At 49.1% G+C, this 17,975-nt stretch overlaps 2 protein-coding genes across 2 annotated transcripts in view; one reads left to right on the forward strand and one right to left on the reverse strand.

The window, feature by feature from the left end:
• LOC125689819 (uncharacterized) overlaps positions 1-17,975 on the reverse strand; it is a 259,018-nt gene that overhangs the window by 148,400 nt on the left and 92,643 nt on the right. The window lies entirely within an intron of this gene.
• Positions 1-17,975, forward strand: part of XKR6 (XK related 6) — a 163,755-nt gene that overhangs the window by 114,367 nt on the left and 31,413 nt on the right. Inside the window, exon 2 of the mRNA XM_048937388.1 lies at positions 16,109-16,305. Within this exon, the coding sequence (XP_048793345.1) occupies positions 16,109-16,305 (197 nt within the window). The remainder of the gene's footprint in view (positions 1-16,108; positions 16,306-17,975) is intronic.

The following is a 17,975-nucleotide window of genomic DNA, read 5'->3' on the forward strand; positions in this document are numbered from 1 at the left end:
TCTGTCCCTGGAGCCCCTTGGCATAGGCTGGATACATCCACCCCTATCATCTCTCACCCCTTGAAGCAGGGTGGCTAAAGATGCATTGCTTGATTCCCTGGTCCATTTCCCAAGCTTCATCCAGGAGATCTCTGGGGAAGGACTAGCTGTCTTGAGTCTGAGCATCCAGTTCTTGATGGCAGTTTCTCAGTCAGATGCCTGTGCAGGATCTGCAGCATGTGCAGCCTGACATGGTGAGGATGCAGAATGACTGGGCTGGGTGGGCTGCCAGACCCATCCACAGCTTAGGTCACGTCAAGGCCTGACTGAACCTCACAGTGTCTTCCTTTCTTGAGCCTAGAAAACTGCCTTGGAAAAGGAATGAACATTTGGAGTGTGTGGATTCATTTATCAGCTTTACTGCATTCAGATGCTCTAGCAATGCTTTGTTTTCCTATAGCATCTACTGTGCTAAATGGCATAAGCAGCTTCCAGCCACTGCAGAGCTTTTTTTTCCTCCTGGTGGAGAAGGCAACCCACAGCATTGGGAACAAATGACGATGAGCCCCATCAGAGCCTTTGAGCTCTGTATGGGATGCTCCATGGGCAGCAGCATCGATGTCACCCCAGCCTCAGCCTTCACCTCTAATGGGGCCTGGAGGACCTGGCTGTACGAAACAAAGCCATCTGACATGGGATGGTAACATGGGGGGAGGCAGCAGAGTGAGGCTTTTCTGCTTCCTGAACATGATAGGATTTTGGCAGGGGTCCTGGAGCAGTAGTGCAGCCCTCGACAAGCAAGCACCACAGGCTGAGACAGGGCAGCATCAGTGGGAAACCAAGGGTCAGGCTTCGGCTCTTCCACAAGCTCCCTGTGTGACCGCAGGCAATTTATTGCATCTCTCAGTGCCTTGGTCCCCTGCTGTTAATAACACATCTCTTCCTTTGCTGTGTCTCTGTCCTTGTCAGTTTAGATTGTAAATCCTTAAGGGCAAGAACTGTCTCTTACTATTTGTATGAACCGGACTCCCTACAATCAAACTCTGATCTCAGCAGAAGCCTTTTAGCATTGCTGTAATATAAATAACAGTGATACCTAGGAGCCAGGACTGCTAGGTTCTGTGCCCAGGTCTATCAGCACTGCAGTGCACCAGGGACCAGCTGCTTCAACCTTCTCTAAAGTGAAACACCTATAGAACAGTGGTTGGAAGGACTGGCTGAATGGGAGAGGAGCAGAGGATCTGATCACAAGTAACTTTATTGTAGATTGATGGGGTAGGAGTTGGATAACTAGTCGTGAGTAATTAATCTGAATGTGCTTGAGTTTCCTACAGAGTTGATTACTAGTCCTAAGAAAATGAACAAGAGGGGTTTTGTTTACCCTCAGAACTGATACAGTACTGAGAAACAGCTTCACTGTGTGGCTGCTGTCCTGCTCCTCCACACTTCCCATCCTTCTCTGCCTGCTGCCCTAAGAAACAAAGCTGTTCAGAGGGGTGTCCTCTGCCCGTGTCCTACTCTGTGCTGCCTACAAACCTACCCAGGTCGGAGCCACGATCTCCAGCTTTATGTGCTGCTTCTCTTTGCTGAGCTCTGAGCACTGACATCGTTGTCAAAGGGCACTGCTGGTGACAGGAGAACTAGCAGCCCTGGAGGATGCCAGGACAGAGGGGATGGCTAGCTGTGGCTTGCAGGGACGTGCAGGCTCTGCTGTCAGTCTCATGGCGAGGCTTTCTTCCAGCTAGTGATTGCAGTGGACAGCAGGAGCTGAGGGGGACAGGACCTCCAGGCTTGAGGTGAAAAAGCTGAGTCCCCAGTGGGAAGGGATGGACAGGGAAGCTAGTAGCACAGGGAGCAGGAGTGCCTGCTTCCTTCTCTGTGGCAGAGTAGGATTGGTTTTCTTGGCTGGGTAGCCTGTTGTGGTAGAGATTCCTTCTTTGGGATGAATTCTGGGAGCTCTGTTCACTTGCCCACACCTTGGCATCCAACACCATTCAAGGCTGTGAGAATGGCAGCGCATCCCATACTGCAGGGCCAGTAGGGCTCAGCAGCTGGCATGTTTTTTTACGACTGTCTGAAACAGCCTTCAGTGCCTATTAGTTTTGCTTTTCATCTTCCACTTCTTCAGAGGTGCCTTGGAGAAGCCAGTGGGAGATCAGGTTCTCCATGGGAGCCTTCATTGAAGGTCAAGAATGCACCTCTGGTGGGGAGAGGCATGAGGGACCCAGAAGCCATGGGACAGGAGATGTTCTGGACAAGAGATATCCATGGAGTGTGTCATCTTCTCAAAGTATCACCTTCTCAATGCTGTGTGTTTGCTCCACAGAGGAAAAGAAAGCTAGGTTAAGTGTTTGATGGACCAGTAAACCTCCCAGGCAGTCCTCGGAGCTCCAGCATAGCTATCAGAGGGAAATGCACTCCATATTAGAGTCAACTTTGCTTCCCAGGGAAATATCCTTTCCAATGTGTTAGCATGGTTCCTGGCACTGGCCCAGTTCCCATATTCCCCACGTCTTTTCCTTGGGGAATGAAATATGTGTATCCAGTGCAAGTGAGTCCTCAAAATGGCACATCAAAATCATGGCAGTGAGGTGAGAGACATCTGATAACAACACGATGATAAGGACATGGGAGGCATCTGGTATCAGCCATCAGATCTGAGCATCTGAGCTGGGTTTGGGGACCCTGCCTATAGTCAGAGCAAGGAGATGGGAAATCTGTAGGAGATGTTACAGACATTTATCTTAGGATGGGATGAACGGCCTTGCGGAAATAACTGATGAAAGATGGGACTTTAAGAGAATGGGTTTAAATTAGTTTTCCCACTTTCAGACAGCTGAAGTGAGAAAGCAAATCCCATTCAAGGAGATTTGGGTCCTACTCCTGTGGCTCCAGAAAAGATTTTTACATACATAGCTTTTGATATAAAACTCCTATCACATCTAGGACTATCTGATAGACTTGTGGATACGGGAAGGGGAGATCCAGATATTCCACACAACTGAAGGAAAAAGATGATGTGTTGAAAGGAAGGGGAAAGGGAGTTGATTCACCCCCTCTTTCCAACAGAGCATCCACAGAAGACCGTATTGATTCTCCTCCTTGCTGGCACCTGGCCACTCTGTGCTACTGAGGAAGCATTTCTGGCTGTGGGGAATCGAACCTCCATGCTATCCTCTCTGGGCCATCCTTTGAGCTGGTTGATGAGAGCCTTTCTGACATGCTGCCATGTCTCAGGAGATGCCTAAGTGTTAGATATCCTGCACCACAGCCCCAACACGGGAATCTGAGAGCCTCTTCTCCTTGTTTGGCTCAGGGTGGTTAATGGGTTCACCTGTGATGTTTTATGGCCAAGGTCAAAGCTGTCCTTCACGCCTAGCAGAAATGGGATATGGACCCACATGAAGGGGTTTGTACCCACCAGGATACTCTCTGGGCTGATAGGAGTGTGGGGACCGTTCCTAGTTGGGTGCTGAGCTCTAGGCCAGTATATGGGTTGGTGCATTGAAGACATGGGACAGTGGAAGAGGAAGTTAGGAATCCTTAAAGGTAAAGAATCTGCATCTTTTTAACCAGTCGAGGCTCAGCTTTGGAGGGAGGGGACAAACTGAATCTGTAGTGGAGGGGTTATAACAAATCCCAGCTCCATTTTATGGACAGGGTATTTCTCAGAGCCTGTTCAAGCTGCTTGCTAATGGCAGGTCTCTCAAATGTCTACACATGTAGGTGATGGAGGCTAAGTCCTATCATGTCTGAGGTCCTCACTCCTGTTCTAGTGGAAGCTGTGCCTGCCCAAGGCAAGGGGCTGGAACTAGATGAAGTTTAAGGTCCGTTCTAACCCAGGTTATTCTGTGATTCTAAGGTATGTAGGGATGGGAGCAATATCAGTGATGCTGCGTGTGGGGATTGTGCCCCCAAATGGTCTCATTTGAACATGTGCACAGAGTGACATCTTTCAACTGCAGAGCCATAACTGTAAGCTGTGATCAGTGGCAGCTGGGCAGAGAGTTATGGGGTGGTGGGGACACTTGAATGTGGGGTGATGAAGAAGAGCAGAGTCCCAGAAGCAGGAGGCCGGATACCAGAACCTGGCTGCAGAAGGAAAAAGTTGTATACAGTAAGGATGGTGAGGCACTGGCACAGGTTACCCAGAGATGAGGTGGTGCCCCATCCTTTCAGACAGCCAAGATCAGGCTGGATGGGCTCTGAGCTCTGATGAGCTGTGGGTGTCCGTGTTCAGTGCAGGGAGTGGGACAGATGGCCTTTAGGGATCCCTTCCTACTCAAACAGTTCTGTGATTCTGTGATTCTAGGAGTAGATGGAATGGATTCATGGGGTGCTGCAAAGTCTTCCAGGCCCATCCCAGCAGGCAGCTGTACCACCTTTCCCATCCATTCTGCAGCCCGAACTTCCCCAGCTGCTTTGGCCACACGCCTTCCTTCTTATGTAGAGACCTTTCATGTTCCCCATTGCTGGATCCTTGTATCACTGCACAAGGTTAAATCCTGCCTCCAGGAGACAGTACTCTGCAGGATCAGAGGAAGCAGGAGAAAACATGGCAGCCAAGATCGGGGCTTTGGAGACAGCATGCAATGCCAGCAGGGAAGGATTGCATCTTTGCACTTTGGAGAGGCACTTGGGCAGTGAATGACAGAGGGGCTGAATGATTTTGCGGGGCAGGGGGAGCAGAGGGGGAGGAAAATCCATTCATACATTACTGGAATCAATAACCCCCACGTGTCATTTAAGCTGGCCTTCCCCTAGAGAAGTGCAAGATGGAAAAGACCTCTCCTGCTTTGCTGATGAGAGCAGAAACTGCGCTCGGGCTCAGCCAGAGGAAGGTGCCTATGAGAGATTATTCAGTGGTGACTCCTGAGTCATGTCTAGATCAATGAGTTCAGCAATTTATTGATGCTTCTGGGATATATCTCGTCTGAGCAGTTACGATAGTCAATGTTAATGCAAACACCACCCGCGCAGCGCAGGGCAGCTGCCTTGGCTGCATCAGGCATGCAGGAAGCATTCGTTTGGGCTGGGGAAGCATTGTGAGCAGCGGGAGGTCGAAAGGACGCGTGTGAGAAGGAAGGGCTTTATTTCCATTTGTGTCAGGCGCTCACCTTGCACATCCGAAAGGAGACAAGAAGCTGAATCCAGGAGGGGCAGAGAGACAAGGGTCTGAATTGCAAACCTCCCCCTAGCACACCATTTCCCCAATGGAGTGAGGGACGTCACTTGACCTCCGTGCCTCCATTTCTGTGCTGAACTGCATGAACATCGGCCCCTCGTTGCTGGATGCCGTGCCTTGCAGATGCTGTTTGCTGGTACAAAGCTCCTGCAGCTGCATTGGTGTCACTTGGACAAACTGCCCACCAGCACGTGTGCTCTGCAGCAAGCGGGGGGGGGGGGAAGGAGATGTGCTCAGGTGGCTCCGCTGCCATTAAGCTCTGAGCAGAAAGCTCCTTTTGAATTGATAGGAGGAAAGGAAAAAGAACGATTACTATAATGCCGTGCAATACCACACCTGGGCTGCTTTTTTCCTGATAGTGACCGCTAGAAAGCATCTCTCTTTGCTTCATTATTTCCAGTCAGTCTTAATGAGAAGCCTATTTAATGAAACAGCTGCAATTGCAGGTACCCATAGGCTCCTGTGTGCAGCTTGCTTATCTGTAGCGGTACATCCATACCCTGAGCTCCCAGCAGCTGGAATAAGTGCTGCGAGTAGGCAGGCTGCTGGTTTGCTTGTTGTTAATCATCAGGATGGGAGGAGACCCATAACATCACTGCAGGTAGTGCAAGGAATCATAGAATCATAGAATCACAGAATGGCCTGGGTTGAAAAGGCCCACAATGCTCATCCAGTTCCAATCCCCTGCTGTGTGCAGGTCACCAACCAGCAGACCAGGCTGCCCAAAGCCACATCCAGCCTGGCCTTGAATGCCTCGAGGGATGGGGCATCCACAGCCTCCTTGGGCAACCTGTGAACAGTGCCTCAACCACCCTCTGGGTGAAAAACTTCCTCCTAAGATCCAACCTAAACCTCCCCTGTCTCCGTTTAAAACCATTCCCCCTTGTCCCATCACTATCCACCCCCATGAACAGCCATTCCCCCTCCTTTATATGCCCCTTTCAAGTACTGGAAGGCCACAATGAGGTCTCCCCAGAGCCTTCTCTTCTCCAAGCTAAACAAGCCCTGTTCCCTCAGCCTTTCCTCATAGGAGAGATGCTCCAGCCCTCAGATCATCTTAGTGGCCCTCCTCTGGACTCATTCCAAGAGCTCTGAGTTTTTCTTGTACTGGGGGCCCCAAGCCTGGATGCAGTACTGCAAATGTGGCCTAAGGAGTGATGCTGCTCTGAACTTCCAAACCATACCAAGGGGAAAGGGGTATTTCTGCAGGGATCAGCACAAATATGCTGAATTAAGGGCTCCCGTGCCTTCTGAAAGCACCATGTCTCCTCTCCTGGTGGCTAACCACGTCTTGCAACCTTGGAAAAGCCACTCTGTGGGGATGAAGTCTTGTTTGATTCTCTGATACCAATGCCTCAAAAGCCCCAGGATACCATGACACCCAAATGCAGTGCAGTGTCTGTGTGTGTGTGCGTGTTTGCAAGCCTGCAGTTGTACTCACAGCCCCCTTAAAGAACAGATTACAAACATGCTATGCAGCGTGCCAGTGCATTTCCTCTGGCCAGGAATAGCTGATGAGTAATACAAAGCAGCAGAGGTAATAAATATTGAAGAGCTGGATAATGTTGAAGTTCCATGTAATCATACAATCACAGAATGGTTTGGGCTGAAGGAGACCCTAAGGGCCATGCAGGTCCAATGCCCTGCTGTGGGTGGGGATGTCTTCCGCTAGAACAGTCTGCCCGAAGGTCTTGAATGATGTAAGAGACTAAAAAGCAAACACCCCAAATCCTCCTCCACTTGACTACAGCCAAAATGGGCGTGATGACTTTTCCAGACCCTTCTCTGGTCCCCATCGGGATCCGTACGAAGGTGTGACTGACACAGATGGGCTGATAGCCACCAGACAAACAAGGGTTAAACTCTTTCCTGGCAGGCTGGGAGGACGCCGTGTGATTTCTGAGAGCCCAGAGAGGAAGGCAGGCCCCTGGTAATGTATGCACAGCTTCTGTGAAACTAAAAATAGCCGAGATCTGAGGCCGCTCTTCCAGGATTTCACAGGCGCTCACCCAATTCTTAGCTCCTTTTTTCTCCAGCAGACAGCAAAGCGAAGGCGACAGGCTCGGCTCTTGTGCAGCGTCTCCGTGTCAGAAGCCCTGCTCTGGGGATGCTGTGACCCAGCAGCACAGACCAGCTGGGGATGTGCTGCTGAATGCTGTATTCCAGGGATGTGGTGGTCCCTTACGAGGCTGGGCTGTACCCCAGTGTCCCCACAGGAGGGTTTTGGTGGCCCTGAGGGGGCCTTCACCTCCTCCTCAGCTCCACAGAGCCACAGTTCTGCATGGCAGTGCTGCCCAATGACTTTGGGTCCTACTTTGGCATCAGTGACCTTGATGGCCAAGGGGAGAGTAAATACTGTAAGTTCAGTAAATTCTACTACCAATTCTATCAGGTGTCTGATGTCATAGCTAGAGATGTGACTCCCCTTCTCCAGCATCTAGAGCCTGGTAACAGGAAATGTTTCCACCTGACCAAATGGATCAGCCCCCCATCGTGGTTCTTTTTGCTTCTGGGGCCCACATTGGTTTTGGAGGGTTTATACCCCAGGCTGCCTGCTGTCTCTGTACAGATCTTTGGACCTGCTCTGCCAAAAATGGTCTGTTAAATCATCTGGGAAGTGGGAGACCCTAAGAAGAAGAAACCTCCACCGTATGCCTACATCTCCAGGGACCCACACTGCAGCCAATACTTTCCTCTCTACTGCTCTCATCCTCCACCAAGGGATCCTGGGAGCTTGCAGAGAGCTGTGAGGACATGTCCCTGTCTTCATCTCCCAAGCCAATGCAAACTCATCCTCCCCTGAGATATCTGGTGGCTCTGGGGAGTCCAGATGCTGCCAAGTTATCTCTGGAGACCTTCTGGGTTAAGTACTATAAAGCTGCCTGTCCTATAGAAAGGGCAAGGTGACTGTTTCCATGTGTCCCTGTAGTATTGTGCCCTTGAATACTTACATTTTTGGAGCCCTCAGGCATTTCTTTGGGTTTGCCCTGAAACTTGCCAAGACCAGACAGGTCATTCAAAAGACTTCCATCTACTTTCAAGACCGCATCCGTTTTGTAATGCTTAGTGGACTGGGACCACTTCTATTTCCAAAAGAAGAGCCCTGACATTAAACTCCATTCACTCACACAGTCTTGAAATGAAAATTCAGTCTGAGTTCAACTTCTTTCTTTCTGACATAAAGCTATTTAACAGCTTTGATTTAAAACAGAAGGCTTTGCCAGGGGCGATAGCAGTAGGTTATCGGAATATACTTTAAGTAAATAAGGGTGTGTAACATAGGAAAGGCATTGGGACTGCAGAATCGTAAAGGATTTGGGGAGAACCTGTGACAGAAGAGGGCATTTGGCTCAGTGCTGGGATACGAGACCATCCCACGTGTGATAGATCCTGTGACATCTCTGCAGCACCCAGCACTGCGATGCCCTCTCCAGCAGCCCCTGCTACCCCGCCTGCTCTTTTGCACTGTGCAGAAGATGCATCCCACATTAAAATTAAGAAAAAAAGGATTGTCGTGCCATGGTGATGAAGAGGTCCTTGTTTTCTTTTCCTGTTTCAGGCTGTATGCTTTGCAAAATAATCGACAAGTCAAAACATAAACATGGTTTCTACAAGGCCATCTCAACACTGTAGTAACTCCCACTACAAAGCTGATCTCTGATGCTGTATTGATTTACTGTATCAGTACAATATCGATACTCAATACTGCTGTGTTGAGTGAAGATCTGCAGGTGGGGATTCTGTCTGTCCCCAGGAGCCCCATGGGCCATGGGAATGTGGGTGAGGAGAGAGGGGCTGGGAAGCAGCTTGCAAAACTGCTGATGATGCCAATGACACAGGGTGGATGCATTGGAACAGGTTGCCCAAGGAGGCTGTGGATGCCCCATCCCTCGAGGCATTCAAGGCCAGGCTGGATGTGGCTCTGGGCAGCCTGGGCTGCTGGTTGGCGACCTGCACACAGCAGGGGGTTGGGACTGGATGAGAATTGTGGTCCTTTGCAACCCAGGCCATTCTATGACTCTATTATATGATTCTATGACACAGCCATGACTATCTGTGCAAACAAATGACTGCATGCCAGGCTTTCTTGCAGTAACAGCCCAGATTCGGAGAAGTTTGATGAAGTAGTAGTGGAAAGTGGGGCTAGTAATTATGGTTTGTTTCTCTTCTCCTGGTTGTGGTCTCAGTCTGTGAGTCAGAGACAAATATCTGCAGCTACGGAAGGAGAAAGTCACACAGATGAATGCCAGGAACAGCCCCAGACTGAGCAGCATGGGGAGAGACAGCACACGTGTCTTCAGCCTCTGGCATGTTTAGCTGCAGTGATGCCTCTGCCCCAGTTCTCTGCCCCGTGTGTCTGCTGGAGGTTATGACCCCAGCACTGTCAGCAGGATAAAAGCACACCTGCAGCTCTGCTATGAGGTCACAGAGAAATGGTCCTAAATCTCTGCTTAAACTGCCAGTAAAAAGGGAATTGAACACAGGCTGTGGGCAGCATCCTGGAGGAGGCAATATAGACTGTGCTGTGTTCTACTGGTAGTGCAACCAAAGCAGCTCCATTGCTCAGGAGCTGGGAACATTGCTCTGAAATTACAGAATCATAGAATGGTTGGGTTGGAAGGGACCTCAAGGATCGTGGATCTCCAACCCCCCACCACATGCAGGGCCACCAACCTCCACATTTCACAGCAGCCCAGGCTGCCCAGGGCCCCATCCAACCTGGCCCTGAACACCTCCAGGGATGGACGGGGCATCACAGCCTCTCTGGGCAGCTGTTCCAGCACCTCACCACTCTTATAGCAAAGAACTTCCCCCTGACTCCTACCTCAATCTTCCCTTCTTCAATTTAAAACCATTTCCCCTTGTCCTGTCACTGTCTACCTGAGTAAAAGGTTGATTCCTCCACTGTTTATAATCCCCTTGTAAATATGGGAAGGATGTGTGGGGTCCCTGTCCTTGGGGATTAATGGCTGCACAAAGCCATGACCAGTCAGAAGTTATCCCCTTTTTGAGATGAGACTTGGTCCACAGACATCTAGGACTCCCTTCCAAACCAAATTACACTATCACTCTGTGATATGATCCTCCCTAATGTACGTTTTGTGAAATAAATCATATGCCTCTTCTGTGGTTGGTGTACAGTAAAGCCATCTGTGTTTTAAAACAGCTTTAAACCAGCTTAAAATACGAAATGATTGCAGTTTCTCCTACACAGCAGAAGAGTGGCACTATCATTTTTTTCTAGCAGATGCTACAGTTGCAAACAGATTGTCTCAAAATGACCTTATAATATAAATGGCCATTCAAATATCATCCCCTCTCAAATACATGCATTTATAGAGTGAGGTTTTGAATCACATGAAGGCAAGTGTTTTCTCTGAAGTTATTGTGAAAGTTGGACTTAGAATCACAGGATCACAGAATGGTTTGTGTTGGAAGGGACCTCTAAGATCATCCAGTTCCAACCCCCTGCTATAGGCAGGGACATTTACCTGTAGACAAGGGTTGCTCACAGCCCCATCCAGCCTGGGTTGACTTGACTTGACTGTCTTTAAAGAGAACAGGTCCTGACTAATGCTCTTGAGAATCTTGCTCACAGAGAAGCTTTCAAGCTAAGATAATGAAATAATTTTGGCATTCCAGGTTCGGTGCTAAGATAACAGTGTAAACTCTGTGCCCCAGCAATGCTGTCCTCCTCTGCTGGTTTACAGAAGTCACAAATGCTGTCATGCCCTTCATGTAAGCATCTCTGAAGTTTAGAACGAGCTTGTTTTGTGTTTAGCAACATTCTCCTCAGACGAGCAAGGCAAGGCTTGGAGATTATTAATTATTAGGCATGGTTTGAAGCAGTCACCTAAGTAAAGGTTAGTTGTACACTATGGCGTGTTTACTGGGAAAGAGAGGGCAGAAACTGCAAGGCAGAAAGGCTGAAATACTTGATGAACACACCTTTTGCTGCATTTTATTCACTCTGGGGTACAAACCCCATTAAAAAAAAATGCCAACAGCAACAAGATGTGGGAAATATTGGTGATAGGTGGATGGTTGGACTGGATGATCTTGGAATTCTTTTCCAACCTTGGTGATTCTATGGTTCTGTGATTCTGAGATATCAGAGAGCTCTGAGAAACAAAGGCCTGACGAATGCCCCCCAAATCCAGAAAGATACAGTTGTGTGTGGTTGCCATGGTATGTGAGGAAGATTTCAGGCATCCTTGCTTGCTAATGAAGTGGCAAGTGATATTTCCCAATTTAGCAATGGTCCTCAGCATGGTGTGGGCCCAGGACAGCCAGCAGTGGTGTAGAAAAGCCCTGAAATACCCTTTGGGAATCATCCCAGGGCCAGGAACTGCTCCCCAACATGGTTTGGATGCAGCCAGAGGAAGCAGTGCTGTGTCAGCACTTGGATGGGGCCCAGAGTTACAACCTTGGTACTCCATCTAGGAACACTAATTGTCAGTGAATCCTTATTGCTAACTTGCAACACTATCACAAAGCAAAACCCCCCAACAAATGTTGATACTGAGCATGTTAATTGCACTGGTAACTCTATGTTTGATTTTGATTGTTTTTAATAGATAGCATTTTACTTTCATATTCTCCTGTTGCTTGAGCGTTGCATCTTATATTCCTTCTTATATTCGTTAGAATGAAAATAATTCATTAAAATTAAAAAAGCAGGCCAAAGCCTCAGCTGGTGTAAATTGCTAGAGCCCTATGGATGCCAACTTGCTCCAGCTGAGATCTGGCCTTACATAACCTCATTTTAAGGCTGCATTTAGCCAGCCTCCCTTTCAAGCCTTCCAGCTGAGCGGTTCCACATGTCCTGATTTCCTTCCTTCCAAGGAGTGGGCTTTTAATCTGCAAACACCCTCTGGTGCATAAAGATAATGGCCCTCTGCAAGAGCTAGCAGGAGTGCCTGTGGAGGAGGAGGAGGAGGAGGTGGTAGGAGGGTGAGACAGCAGCTGGGTAACTCACCCCAAACCATCCTTCTTCTCCCAGGGCTGAGCACCAGGGAAATGGTTGGTGCCACAGGATGGCAAGGGAGATGGTGCCTGTTCACACCGTGTGCATTGCTACCATGTTGTTCAGGTCATCACCATGCATCTGTAGTACTGGGGGAGAGGAGAGAAACGAAGGAAGTTGTACCTGCTGCCTTCCTGGTCCTGATGAACCCCAATGAAGCCAAAAGGGCATTGTAAGGTCCTGCAAGCAGAGTTAATTTTTTGAGCTGCTTCTTATTTCTTATGCTCTGCTTCTGGTCTGTAGGGAGCAGTCAGGAGTCCGTTCGTGTGCCTCTACTATCTGTGATCTTCTAGGGTCAAAAGTGAGCCTAGAGGGGTTAAAACTGTCAAAAGTGATCCTTGAGGTCAGAATACTCTCATTTTTTTCCATTCAGGTTTTGCTTCTTAGAAAGCAGTAGTAGGCTTGGTTGTGCTTGGTGAAGATGAGTTTCCTAACCTGGAGTTGTTGGGAGTGAACTGAGTAATGCAAATCCTATTATCTTCCATCTTTCCATACACCCATGGTAAAATGGGCAACTTTAAGACCTGCTCATGGTCACTGTAACTTCATCAGGCTGCTAAACTGTTAGCATCACTACTAGATTGATCAAGGCATAGTAGTGCTCTCGCAAATAATAACCTCAACAGGGTTCAGGACCGAGCAGGGGCTGGAAATCACTCCTAGTACTGATCTGAAGGCAGCCAGCTGGCTTGGGGTCATGACAGAGCTCATTTCTAGGGTCATCTTGGGCCAATTGGCCTGCGGTAGGGCAGTCAGGCTCACATGCTTTGTTGACTGTTGTAGATGCAGTGTGAGATTCTTGACCTTGGTCAGCCTGTGACTGTGTGGGACAGGCCATTAGGGCACTTCTTCCCTTAAAACACAGCCCAGGGGCTAGGCTGCTATTCCTTACCTGTGGCCCTTGCACATACCACTGTCCTTGTCTTTTCCCTCAGTGCCTGGGGCATGCTCCTACACTTTCTGCTGGTGGTACTCAGACACCTCTGTCAAGAGAACAGAGCCGAGGAACAGACAGTGTCCTGGAACAGTCCATGCTGTTATATCACCCATGCAGGCTCTGACAACTTTGGCCAAGGCCAGCCAACACAGATGTAGAGACGTGGAGTCAAGTCATGCCAGCTGGCCAAACGCTTTGGTCTCTTTTGTTTAATGGTACAGATACAGCCTCTGACTCTACAATCCCATCTCCGGGCATTTCTGCTAAGCAGTCTTTATCATCCACGGGGTCCCATCCAAAAGTTATTTGACCACATTTTTGTAGCTGATGGCTTTCGCTCCTCCGAAATGTGCTTTGTCGCAGGACAGCATCGCCTTTGCCCGTGGTTTGTGTGCTGCTGCAGCATCCGTAGTAAATAAGCATGAGAGTAATTATACCAACAGGAATTCTGGGAGCCCTGCCAGAGCAGAGGGGACAGCCAACCCTCTGTGCATGTAAAGAAAAACACCCCAGCCCCAAATTAGTTCTGTCTCTTGAAGCCGGGATGGAACTCAGAACTAAAAATACACACGTGCACGCAAATACACACACCAGCAGATAAAAATAGCCAGCATTCAAGAAAATAGAAAGCCTGAAGTTAGGCTCCTGTATCCAAAATTAAGCTCTTAAATAAATAAATTAGCCTGATTTTCAAAAGCGCAGAGCGGTGAATGGCTTTCACTGACATAAGGGGAAGCATCGTGTTGCTGAAGCTTGAGGATCAGGCCTCAATATGGATTTGAAAGTCTAATTATAGAACCCTGTTTGCTACTGGCAAAGTATTTTTGCCTGGACCAAGAGACGGAGTGGTGTGTCATCTCCTGGTGGTGAGGCAGGATTCGCCGCCTTGGGAAGCTCAAAAGTCTGAAGGGGTTTTTTTTCTCAGTGGAACCACAAGGGGTGTTGGGCAAGGGGTTGAGGTTGGGAGGTGGGGAGAGTCGTAGAAGCATAGAATATCCCCAGTTGGAAGGACCACCGAGTCCAGCTCTTGGCTCCACACAGCATCACCTGGGTACGGTTGGCCCTTTTGGCTGCCAGGGCAACACTGTCGGTTCATGTTCAACGTGCCAGAGCCCTCAGATCCCATTCCACAGGACTGGTGCCCAGCAGTCCTCCAGTCTGTATGTATAGCCTTGCTTGTTCCATCCCAGGTGCAGAATCCAGCATTTGCACTTGTTTAACAGCATGCAGTTGGTGATGGCCCAGCCTTCCAGTTGGTCCAAATCTCTCTGCAAGGCTTCTGTGCTTCTGAAGGAGTCAACATCTCCCACCAGTTTACTGCTGGTGGAGACATCTGGGTTCTTGCTCACCGCCTGTCTGGAGGACTCAGGAGAGCCATTTGGACATCATGACTCAGTTTCCCCAACTATGGAAGGAGCGTGGTGCAGCCAACCTGTGCAAAAAGCCATGGGTTCAATAGTTAGGTGTGACGCTGTCATTGCCGTTGTTCCAGCTCCTGATGGAGTCAGGATCAGGCCATGCATTATCCAGTGCATTTTGTGCAGATGCAGAAGGGGAGCTGCTTCTTGCTCTTCTTGAGTGACTCAGCGAGTCCACGGGTGCTTCCACCCCACTGGGGTTCCGCTGGGGCTGTCCCACCAGTGTCACCTGTCATCTGTGTAGCATTTTTCTCGAGTGTCGAGCCCCACCTGGTGGCTTTCCTGCGTCAGTCATTTGGTTTCCTCTGAGTCTTCCTTCGGGGTCTTTAATTTTCTGTGGTTGTGAAGAGCAAACGGGAAAGACAATGTGCTTGGGCAAGGGCAGGGCTTGCAGCGCTTCTCTCCCCTCTCCCTGTCGTTGTTTAGAGCAACCAAGAGTTGCATCCTTTCCTCACGCTCTTCACAGAATGGCCTGGGTTGAAAAAGACCTCAAAGATCATCTTGTTTCAACCCCCTTCCTTGCCATGCAGTCCTGGGTGGCTAGGAATGATTTCAGCAGTTTGCTGGAACCTTGGTTTGTGAAGCTGGGAGCCCATCCCAACACCACATCCCACCCCCATGCAGGCATCTGAGATGGGGCAGAGGGGTTGTTGCTTTCCATTGATTCTCTCAAATGACCAGCTTTGGGGTCAGCATTAAGTACAGCAATTCCTATACTACATCTCAGAGCATAAGGTTACAGCTACTGCTCAGAGTTAAAGAGAACTACTACTAGGTCATTAATATCAGCAAGAATTAGCAGGGAACCTGTTAGGAGATACTTATTTTCTTACAATGCTATGAGTCTCGTTAGATCTGGGCAGCTTGTGCTGCCCTGATTTGATCAACTCTGTTGACAAAGGCTGGCTGAAGGTTCTCTCAAGGGAGGTTGTATCCGTAGGGTGAGGTTTGCAGGTCTCCTTGCACACCTTGCTATGGAAACAGAGACAGCATCTCCTTCTAGTCCAGTAGGGCCAAAAACCTCAATTGTTGACCAGTGGCAAGCTGTGTGGCCTTTTGCATTCATGTGTGCTGAAGGTGAAAATGCCATCCTGTTGCTCCGCCAGTGATGATATGCAGTCATATCTCTGGGGTTCATGAGGGAGGGGCCTCTGTGGAGTGTTGAAGGGTCTCAGGCCATCGGTCAGACCACCACCAAGTGTCAGTAACAGCCTTTGCTATGTAGCTTCTCCTTTCCTCAAGAAAACAAAGTAGAGGAGTTATTTCCTTGTTCAAATGTCCCGTGAGCATTTCCTACCCCTCACACATCATATTTGGGTGGTGTCAGTCAAAGATGTCCCACTTCTGCATTGCACAGTGAGGATGCTGTAGGTTTCTCAGACCCTCCGATCCTACAGGAGTTGCTGTTGCTGTTAGAGCTGCAGAGACACCTGTGTCCATCCCAGTCTCCCTCTTCCCCCAACAACTTCCCTTCCCCCAACTACTGACCCACAGCCCCGTTCCCATTGGATTCTGTAGGACGCCAAAGTCTCACGCTTTGCTTTTCCTCTCGTTTCCTGCAGGTATATCCGAACTATGTACCTGGGGATCCAGAGCCAGAGGCGGAAGGAACACCAGCGGCGTTTCTACTGGGCTATGATGTACGAATATGCAGACGTAAATATGTTGCGCCTCCTGGAAACTTTCCTGGAGAGCGCTCCTCAACTGGTGCTACAGCTCTGCATAATGATCCAAAAGAACCGTGCAGAAACATTACCATGTAAGTGGGCCCCTCGTCCTCCCCTCCCCATCCTCCCAGCCTTCCCCATGATCCCTTGCTCAGCTGCCGATGGACGCAACCTAATGGTGTTACGGGGCTGCCACTTTGGACAAATCTCATTCCAGCTCCACTCTGCGTTTGCTGGGTAAAATCTGTGCTTGTTCCACTGAGAAAAAAACAGTATTGGTCAAAAGATGAGGTTCAGCTCTTCCAAACCCTGTACAGTCCGTTGCATTATCAGGAGGAGGCAGGCAATCTCTGTTGCAGTTGAAAGTGCCACCACTCATTTGTCACCTGGCACTGGGTGAACACAATCCTTCTGTGCCTCGGTTTTCCTCCTAACATCTGTGAGATGATAAAGCTGGCCAGATTTGGCATTATGTTGTGAGGACAAACAGCTCAATGTCTATGCAATGCTCTGATGGTGTGAAGTATAATAAGTGTATAAGATGTCGTATAAGAGCTTCTGTTGTGGGTTGGAGGATCTTTTGTGAAGGGAGCCCAGTAATTAAGGTTGATCGTTGTCATACCCTGCCCATAAGAGGATGAAGGGGTGACCATGGTACCATCATTCTCAGCAAACCCAAGAAAATAGAGGGGTGAAGTCAGTGGAAAGGAGTGTGTGGACACAAAGATGTTGTAGAGTAGGAATCTCTGGAGGCATATAGACAGATGAGCAGAATCTTAGAAGCAGACACAGAGCAGAGTTGGCCAATTCTAATATCTTTTGCTGCAGCAAGGTTTTGTAGCATGGGGATTCCATCCCAGCCAAGAAACATTAGCTCCTGTCTCAGCACTTGGATGAGCATCTCCCCATTCCTTGCCTGTGGGCAAGCTGGCCACCAACTGGTCTCCAGCTTGAGAGAGAATTGTCCCTTCTGAGAACCATCAGTGGTATCAGTAAGTAAGAAGACCTGTGGCTGTTTCAGTTTGCCACTTCCAGGTGTGACTGCCTGATCCACCGGACAGGCTGCATCATTTTTTTCCTTCTCCCTTCCTCCAGCCATGCGGTTCTTCCATTCCTCCATCAAAGTGAGCAGCCTGCTCTCTCTTCTGAGGCAGCACACATCCTCTCTCTGAGAGCACAGCGCAGCAGGTGATGCCCAGGGATGCAGGCAGCACAACTTGCTCAGCACTCCTGGCCCAGATGCAAGGTTTCCTGGAGCTCCTCCTAGTCAGCACATAATTCTGCATAGAGAAATTACTGAGAGGATCAGTTAGGAACAGGAGCATCAGAGATTTCCCTAAAAGCAGGCAGAAATGAAAGGAAATGGAGTATTGTTAGGAAGTCAATGTGTTTAAAAATCCAGCTTCTTCTGACTCGTGGTGTCGTGTGTCATGGGACAGGAGAGGCCAGTTCTGCTTCTAAACAAGGAGAACATCAGCTGCATCACTGGGGGATGCACGCGGGCAAAGCAACCCACATCAGGACTTGTAAACCCAGGAATGGCCCATGCTTATATATCCACACTCCAGTTGTTCCTATATTACTCCCACAGTCTCTCATGGATTCGGTCAGTGCTAGAAGATGGTCTGTTTACCATTTCCCACAGCATACATCCCACTTTGAAGCTTCAGTGTTCCCTAATCTTAAGACTACAATGCCAAACCCAGTGCTGGAAGCCAAGGCAGTCTTGAGGAGCAAATGTCAGCTCACATTTCCATCTCCT

The sequence above is a fragment of the Lagopus muta genome, chromosome 2, assembly GCF_023343835.1.
Source record: "Lagopus muta isolate bLagMut1 chromosome 2, bLagMut1 primary, whole genome shotgun sequence".
Classification (NCBI taxonomy): domain Eukaryota; kingdom Metazoa; phylum Chordata; class Aves; order Galliformes; family Phasianidae; genus Lagopus; species Lagopus muta.